The sequence below is a fragment of the Lytechinus variegatus genome, chromosome 15, assembly GCF_018143015.1.
Source record: "Lytechinus variegatus isolate NC3 chromosome 15, Lvar_3.0, whole genome shotgun sequence".
Classification (NCBI taxonomy): Eukaryota; Metazoa; Echinodermata; class Echinoidea; order Temnopleuroida; family Toxopneustidae; genus Lytechinus; species Lytechinus variegatus.
In genome coordinates, this window is record NC_054754.1 from 11,905,829 (window position 1) to 11,915,820 (window position 9,992).

The following is a 9,992-nucleotide window of genomic DNA, read 5'->3' on the forward strand; positions in this document are numbered from 1 at the left end:
GCTGTAGCAAAAGGAGCGTGACCAAAGTAATAACATGAGTGTTAATCATATAAAGTGAGCACTCTAAATGAATTCATCATTGTACATAAAGCTGCTGTTGGCTTTCCATAGTTGCCGTTGATTGGATCAACACAGAGCTTTGTAAGAATGGAACCCGAAGCGGTTCACTCCAATGTATTTTATTTCTCAGTCTGTTAGTCTAGTAGGAGTTATTGCATAATAAAATTCTTTACCACTGGCTGATGTAGAGTTCTACTTGAAAGGAAACAACCATTAAGTCACCACGATTAATTAGGATTTCCAGTGTAGAAAATAGAAACAGTTTTTCACAGCTATCGGCTCAGTGGTGACCAATGTCATGAAGTATTTGGTCACAGGAATAATGCATTCTAGTCTTGACATTATGCCTTTTAGAAAAGAGATTGATCCAATTGATATAAAGATAAGAAAATTAGAAATATAAAACACTTTCTATATCTGATGTTAATGCTCTGATGATAATAATAACATTTATACATATACAGCGATATAAGCTATTCCTAAGCACTGCTTACCATTACCCTGGCTTGAGCATGGCAACCTTAATTGGATGCTCAAGCATTCAAGGAATTTCTTCCTACAGGACACCCATTTAGTACACCTGGGTGGAGAGTGGCAAATGTAGACAAATGCCTTGCCATAAGACATGAGTGCTGTGGTGGGATTTGAACCCAGGACCTTGTGATTCAAAGTCCAGACACTTATCCACTGGGCCACATCACATGCTCTAGTATTCTTACTCTCTAACTCCAGGAAAGGGAAGGATTCAAGCTTTCAATGTCATATTTTCAGCTTCATTCTTGGTAATGAATTGTTAACCTGGAGATTTAGATGTGCCTAACATATATTTCTACAGAGAACAATACCTCTGCCTTTAAGACGCCTACAAGACATGGCTGAGTTTGTATCATATAAGAAAGTCAGGAAGGGGGTAGGAGGAAGTTAGTCAGAATTGTTAAGGGGCTGGGAAGGGGTAGACCATCTCAAGGCCTGGGCCGAGACTCCCAGTAAGCCTCGCACTCCTACGATGATATGATGGCCGTGAGACACACTCGCGACGGAGGCGGGGAATCTTGAATTTCTCAGAACGAGGGTATCAATATCTTGTTTCCGCTCCCTAACATTTCAATGTTCCAAGTTTCGGTGAGGGGGCAGGATCCTGGGCAGGTAATAAGGACGGCTCGTTGAAGAGATTTCCTTGATTCCGTCAGAACTTAAGTAGGATTTGGGTTTTTAATGAAGTGCATATAATGATTGATTTAGTGCATTTCAAGTGCCTGGAGATTATCATAACCTCTTTTGACATTTGCAAGAGATTGTGAAAATGCATACTCATGTACAATTTTTTTTAACATCGGATATAGCATACAGAAATTTTTGATATCTCATCAAAATACTTAGGGTCTAGGAATATGAGCCTATATTTGATATTATGTGACATAATCAGAGACAAATTAAGAAATGGAAATTTCAGAATGACAAAATGTTATCCCAGTTCTAGTATTAGTGGGCTTTCAAGCAATTTTCATTCAAGTTTCTTGTTTTACCTTCTTTAGTTTAAATGATTGAGTGCCAATTTTTGTTCATTCAATTAACAGGAGACGTAGATTCTTGATATAACATCACTCAGTCAGCATTTGTACAATTGTTTTTATAGTCTTGCTTTCTTGAGAGCGTAGGAGTAGGGCCAGGGTCCTTGGTATACATATGGGTAAAAAAATATGTTACATAATGCCCTTATACATGTATGTACTGATTACTTTATTGAATTTTTCAGAAAATACAATTCTCCACCAACTAAAAAATAGCAGCACAAGTAGATTCAAGGCAAACAATTTGAGACCAAATCAAATAGTTTTGTTTTCTCCCTATCTAAATATTACTGTAACAAAAAATATAATTATTCTGGTGATATTTAAAAATAGATCCAAATGCCAGTTTTAGGAGAAGTTATGATTTAATCTTGTAATAAGAAGTTTAACTAGACAAGATTTCCATGGTAATAATCATAGGTTTTTGTAAAATGGGCTTAAGGGATTAGACTTGAACCAAGTATTAAAATTATTAAAAATATAATGAAACACTGAGAGCATTTTTTCTATAAAATCCACATTCAGATGACACACTTAGATATCTTCATATTCACCTTTTAAAAAAAATGCCAGAAACCAATAGAAAATTGACAAACAGATATTTTTTATTATATTCCAATTGGGAGAGAGATTTCAAAATGGCCTTTAAAAGAATTCAATTCATTTTCATTTCGTTCCGTTGAAAATCAATTGTTTATAAATGAATTTGATATAAGGAATGAAATATTTAGAAGGGCGCAACTGTTGTGAAATTGCAGAATGACATTCATGATATCAATCAAAGCATTAGCAATGACTGTGGCTCCTTGGGCTTTATGTGAAGGTCTTCTAGTTGAACTTGTCATCAAGAGGGCTTAAAAAGGTGCGTGTTGATCTCCTCTATTGTTCTTGCCCCTGAAGATCTTCATGTTCAGGATTTGCTTTAGTTTGTCATCAGATCTTCTGATCAACCCCAAAATTAGTGTGGAAAATATGGATTTTGTAAGTTATTTGTTTCCTTTTGGCATAGATAAAGTTATCTTGTCACATATAATTTTGTCATTTAAAGCCTGTCTATAGTGTGAACAATATAAATTATTTGTGTGACATATATCTAGCAAACCATTAAAAAAAATTAGCTCTGGAGCTAATTAATCCCTGTATGAAGAATATACGAATAGTGGAGTCCAGTATACTGGTTAATAACCTCATACAGTCCTAACTGAGTGGCTATTGGGGGAGCCGTAGACAAGTTGGAGTGACATAAATCATATTGATAAGTAAATAAGAAAAAAAAATATTGTAGAAAATTATAGTACATACACTGTATTGGATCTTATTGCCCTACTGTAATCCAGCATTGATGAAGGCACAAAATGAAGTAATTCATACAGTTCATGATAGTATGTATGTACATTTATGAGATATTGAATAACCTGATAACATATAGTGAGAGTAAATTTTATGGTTACTTAGAGACAAGAGATGAATAAGCAGATACAGAAGAAAGGAAATGATGCTTGTAATAAAATCACAGAAAATATATTATTTTACAAATATATATTCGTGAAACCCTTTTAGCAGATGATATTCAAAAAGTTGAACCATTTATTGTGATAATCATTAAATTGCAGTAATAAGCATTGCACCCCGGAGAAATCCAATAAATCATCAAAATGTATGGATTCTTAATGCTTGGTGTTCCTCCAAGAATTGTCTTTCCATTGTGACCTTGTCTATTAATGCCATCGCATCAAGGGGATGAGCTTCCTGTCTTCTAAGGAGATTTACAGGGGCACCTGCTGTCTTGCCTGCCTGGATTATCCTGGGGGTTACCTAAACCAAACAATACCCCTGACACAGTAGCTTGTAACAATGTGCCTAGATTCAGGGGCTTTATTACAAGGCCTGTCAGTGACAGTAGCTTATAACAAGGCTCCAACCACTCATGATAATTAAAGGTGATAATCAAGATGTGATTAAGTAATTTCCTTTCAGAAGAAATCGACTTTCGTTGTTGTGTATTTCTGCCGACCAACTATATCAAATGAAAACCGTAATAGCATATAAATCTATAAAAAATCACTATAATCATGCATTGGATTTAATGCTAAGTATAGACATCATCAGAGATGCCACTCTTTAGACTAAAGACTAAATTCAGACATTTTAAACAGATTTTTAGCCATAGAAAACAGATCTTGTGTGTACAAGATGGCTCATTCAAATTTATTTTCAATTCTAAGTGACATCCCTTCATCATGTGCATCTGTACCTGAAATGACCCTTAACCCATCTTCTTGCACTGAACCCATCCGAGACTACAAGAAGTGATGACATGACACCCCCATTGGATTGTGTCTGGGGGGAATGATGACTGACGGGGTAGGGATCGAAGGGGTTAAGAAGTGCCTTGAGTCACCGAGGAAGGGGGAAGGATGTGGTGAATCAGACAAGTCAAAATAGAAGTCATCATGTCCTGCTGTCGGATGAAGATGGTACTCCTCATAACACACAGATACCTTGTTAAGATCCAATTATCGCAAAATATTAAGGGAAACACTGCAAAATTTATGTATAGATTTTATCACTCAACTGTCAGATATCATCAGCATATCTAAGGAAGCCAAGATGATCTCCCTCCCCCCCCTGTTAGCAGTGATTTATATATTTTAAAGTAGTTATGATAGTCATCTAGTCTCGACTCGCTGTGGAATAAAACCTGTATTCATCTGGGAAGTACCTATCTTGAATTGTCAAAATCTGTAAAGTGTGTGTTATCTCTTGTAGACTTTCCTTTTTTATTCATGAGTAATATGAAGGAAATATTATTGTCTTGATTCGAAAGGTTGTACCAATTAATTGAAAGAGAAATAGTATAAAAATAGAATATATCAGTGAGAGCATTCGTAAGAATTATACGCACAAGGTACCTTTGGCCAGTTCCAGCATGCCCGATGGCATTTGAACTGCTCATATCTCACTGGCATTATGAAAGGGTTGAAATATCTGTAGTAAGGTACATGCCCGCAAGTTAGGTGATTTCCGTATGCGGATGATACCTTATGATGCTAAAAATTGGCAAATATTTCATGCTTGTTCTCTACTTCTTGTGTGAAATATTTTTAAAAATAATCTCTGTATAGACTTTAAAAAGGCTCTGTTTAAACACCTCTCTTTTGTTCCTTCTCTGTCATTTTGCAGACGAGAGTTCATCAGCTTCTCCTGTACAACCGAGATCTTCTGAACCATCAACAGGAGTTGGTGGCACACATACAGGATATAGAGTCCAAGTTCCATGGCTCGATGTCCCACAGTCCTGGAAACCCTTTCACCATCCCTCCACCCCTGCCATTGGGGGCTGACTATGGTCTCTCACCGCACGGTCTTGTCCTACCAGAGTTCCCAGCCATGGAAGATACGCTCTTAAACGGGGGCATGGACCACAGCCAGGCCGTCTATGAGAACGCAAACTTTGGGCGTGGCATGGGGGTCGGCATGGCACCCATGAATATCTCCACAGAGGCGATGCCAACCATGCAAGGGGCGCAGAGCGTCAGCAGCATGAGCGATAGCAACAATGAGCTCAACAACGACGGACAGGAGAACCACCAGGAAGACTTCACTGCGTCCATCGATGAAGAGGGTACAGTAATGAACCTCAAGAAGTTGAACATTTCGGAAGATAATGCCGGCAGTAGAATGTCGCAGGGTGCAAACCTTGATACATCAAGTTCAAGTATCCCCTATGCAGGGTACGTGGATTCAAGACAGTGTGAAACAAACGGTAATGGCGATATACGCATCATCGTCCCTGCTCCTATGCAGGATGCGACGGCCAATCCTCTTGCCCTTGGGCACAACCAGGCAGAAGTAAAAGCCACCAATAACCAGCATAATTCAGCCAGGAAAAGGTCCGCACCATCGCATCGGGGCTCGCTGCCCGTCGAGATGAGTGCCACGCCCCCATCCTACGAAATGGCGGTGGAGCTCACGTCCAATTCTGCCCCACCAACCCCTCAACCCCAGCTGGACGATAGCCTCTCCAACGTCGTCGAACCCATCGACAAGCCGTTCAAGCGGAAGTCGACATCATCACGGGACTCGAGAGAGAGCTACCAAGCGCGAGGCAGCGTCCACAGCGTTGAGGCGATGAAGGAGGCTAAGCGATCGGGTAGCATCGAAGAAGAGGACATGTCCACCACTCCTGATTCCAGTCTCCAATCGCCCCAGACTCCCCAATCCCCTCAGTCAGACCTAGCCATCCCGGACACCAAGCTACACATTAGCTTCAGTGATGATGAAAATACAGAGAACTCTGAAGACTCCGGGGTTCCTAGACCTCCTAGGGCTTTAGAATCAATGACCTTTGAAGAAATCGAATCCCTATAGACATTTCTAATCAAGTTTGATGATTGGCACTTGCCAACTTCAACCCTTTTTTACAGACCCATGTAGTAGCTTGTGTATAAAGGCTATTAAATTGTAAATCCTGTATCTAACGACCAAATGTCTGTATACATGTATTTTGTGTGAAAGATGAAATGATTTATACATAACTTGTCATAAGAGGTATTATGTATAAATTGAGACTTGATGCTGTTGTGGTGAATGCTATGTTCTCTTTCACATTTTTATGTTACAGTTAGTTTAAGAACTCCGTTTTCAGGATTTCCGGAAATAGTTAGCTAGTTCCAAATTGTCACATGGGTAATCTTTTCGTCTTCATCATGAATGTTGTGATTTTTTAAAGGCAATAGGAAAAAAATAGTCATGAAATATATGAAGTTTGAACATGATGAATGATATTTCGTCATTAAGTTTAGTACATTAACTTTTCAGGTGCTTAGATTTATTTTGTGTATTTATTTGGGGTGCATTGCGTGACAAATTAACTTATTAGATCCGTTTGTACTCCAACTCAGTTACAAATTTTTTTGACTCAAAAGCCAACATGTCATCATATACAAAGATTCTAACATTGTGTATGACATTGCACGTAAAGCGGATAAGGGTAATTGAGATGAATTTTTGTCAAATATTTTATTTATTTTCAATGATAGATCAGCATGCATTTACGTAGACCATGCATTGTTCTTTTTTTATATAGTAATAACTTGTGTTCATCATACCAGACAATAAATATAGGCTGAAATACTTTACTTAGTCATTAAAGTAGTCACAGATTTTTCTCTTCTTTTTGCATATGTGCTAATTGAGAGGTTGTCATTATTTTGTTGTGTGTAACATGATTTTGACACTGGCTAGAGGCGGAAGAGGAAACTTGTAATTTACACTAAAGGTCATCTGTCAATGATTGTCATTAAATTGGCAATTCTAATGAATTTAGATGCATATTTCATACTTGACCTTTCTAACGATCAAACCTCCAGCAATGCTTGATCATGTTTCATTGGTTAGAGTTGCTATGTTATTTCTGTATTTTCTATGGTAACCTCAATGATATTTTTTCCTTTCCTTTTTTTTCTTTCTTTTTTTTTACAATCAGGATTGCATGGGTAATATGTTCATATAGAGAGCTATATTGCACTTGTATTATATTGTACATATGGACACGCATCCTAACATTGTTTTAATAAACCGTATGTCACAAATGAAATTCATTGTGTAAATTTGATGTGATACCTAGTAAGGTTGTACAGAAGAAAATCTCTATGTGTGCACTGCTTCCAGTATGAAATTCATAGAAAAATTATGTGAATATTATGAACATGGCAGATTTATACATTAGCACTTTGTTTTCAGCCTAAAAATGTCAGCTTTTTATCCTGCGTCTGCCAATGCCAGTAATATGCTAGATCTATATATATATTTGTGATGAAAGAGCATTCTAATTAATTATAACAGGCGTATATGTATGTACATTGTATTCAAATTTATTTTTGCAGGCATATTATTATTATATTAGAAGATATTAAGGAGCATTTTCGAGATATATATAATTTCTTTGGATTGTATTCATATTCGTGTGTATCATTCCACTTTTGTTTCTGCATAAGAAATGAGGACATACAGGGGAAGTTAGTTGAGTCATTCCTTATCCTGTACAGGGCGTGTAAAAAAAAACAATTTATATGTACTTTTGCGAGGAAAATTGATAGGAATAAGAATTACATCTCTCATACAACTTCATACCATTTGAATGATGACTTGATTAGGTTTCTGTGACCATACTGTACATCGTTGTTGTAAGAAAGGGGTTCAAACTAATGGGTGGTTTATTCCCACATGACAATCAAATAGGCAGAATTGTTTACTTTAGATAATAAACACAGAGAAATTTTATTATAACACGTGACAATAAAACATTGCGAAGAAATAATGTTGAAAAACTTCATCAACATCATTTCTCAAGGACGTTGTACTCTTATGTGTTTGAAATGAAATTTCCCATTTTATTTAAAGCAAACAAATTTTTGGTAACAACAGAGAAATAAATTACAACCCAAGACAACTGCATAGATTTTTAATGGCCTTTTTTCTAAATCTTGTATCATTTTGCCCTATTTCATAGTATGCAAATGAACCAATTACAATTTCTCATGATTATTTCAAATCAATAAGTGATGCATATTGTAGAAACCCATCCAGGTCTCATTCAAATGGTAATTGGAAATATATTTTCAAGCAGTTTCTTTTTATTTATTGAAACTGAATATTTTTCTAATCAGAACATATCAAATTTTAGTTTCATTTATTTTGATAAACCCTGTGGTATTCATCACCTTAGTGTTTCTGATGCATGGGCTAGAATATGAAGCAATGATTTTTATGAGTGATTTTTGCATCGTGTATAAAGTGTATCCTGTGCTTGATATGTTTCAATTTCTTTTTACATTCCTTGGGGGAATATTGATGATTTCAAACACAGATCAATTTTATCTGCATTGTACCTCCTACCATATATGCGCATAAGATTTATTTAAAGGTCAAGTCCACCTCAGAAAAATGTTGATTTGAATCAATAGAGAAAAATCAGACAAGCACAATGCTGAAAATTTCATCAAAATCGGATGTAAAATAAGAAAGTTATGACATTTCAAAGTTTCGCTTATTTTCAACAAAATAGTTATATGAACGAGCCAGTTACATCCAAATGAGAGAGTCGATGATGTCACTCACTCACTATTTCTCTTGTTTTTTATTGTTTGAATTATACAATATTTCAATTTTTACGAATTTGACAATTAGGACCTCCTTGCCTGAAGCACAAAATGTTAAAATAATGCAATTCCACATGTTTAGGGAGGAATGAAACTATTTCATATTTCATATAATAAAATACAAAAGGAATAGTGAGTGAGTGATGTCATCAACTCTCTCATTTGGATGTAACTGGCTCGTTCATATAACTATTTTGTTGAAAATAAGCGAAACTTTAAAATGCCATAACTTTCTTATTTTACATCCGATTTTGATGAATTTTCAGCGTTGTGCTTGTTGAATTTTTCTCTTTTTATTCAAATCAAGTTTTTGTTGGGGTGGACTTGTCCTTTAAAGTTTACAATAAGTTTGTTTGAAATGAAGCAAGAATTTGCCAAATCATAAATCTGATAATTGCATAGTGCAAAGCTAACCATATATTGAATTTTAAGGAAAATATCATTGAGTGTTTATAGCATGAAGATATATCACAAATAAAGATATCACATGTATAACAATAATTTCCCCTGAATTAATCAAACAACAGTGCCCCATTGTACAAAGAGTTACGATTGATCCAATCAGTTGCAACTATGGAAAGCCAGCAAAGTCAACATATGAAATGCATGTTTGTTAAAAAATTCTGGATATGAATCCATATCCATAAATTCATTGATTTCTTGACAATTTAGGGTGTTCTCCTTTGATTAAAAAGGACATTTTGCAAATTTCCTGTAGAAAAAAATTATGACACTGATGGATATCCATAGAGTTAAATGTGTAGTAACCTTTTACTTGTCTAAATATTCAATTGAATACCACTCCAGGGTGTTATCAGACTCTAGCTTGGAGATAGATTACACTGCCATTCAAATTGACATTCGCAGAACAAGGAAATGGGAATTTAGTCATGAATATTCAAATTTCACCTCAGAAAAAAGATTGTGTTTCATAAGAGTATGATTGTATTCAAAGTCAAAGAATCTAAGAGGCTAGTTCAATTCATTAATGTAAAACAAGTTTTTCAATTTTATCAATTTTTATTTATTCATCAAGTCATTTGTAACCAAGACAAAATTTAAATCTTATTACATTATGGTTACTGTCAACTTTTAGTGAAACAGACAGTCTTTTGGTGCATACTATACTGGTAGTTTAAAAAGAAATACACTTTTTTAATGATATTTGTTATATTTATATTATCTTAAGTGAAAATAT

At 35.6% G+C, this 9,992-nt stretch overlaps 1 protein-coding gene across 1 annotated transcript in view; it reads left to right on the forward strand.

Moving 5' to 3' along the window:
* Positions 1 to 7,678, forward strand: part of LOC121428447 — a 39,466-nt gene extending 31,788 nt beyond the window's left edge. The window contains exon 5 of the mRNA XM_041625059.1: positions 4,815 to 7,678. Within this exon, the coding sequence (XP_041480993.1) occupies positions 4,815 to 6,002 (1,188 nt within the window). The 3' untranslated portion in view covers positions 6,003 to 7,678. The remainder of the gene's footprint in view (positions 1 to 4,814) is intronic.
* Positions 7,679 to 9,992: the final 2,314 nt, after the last annotated feature.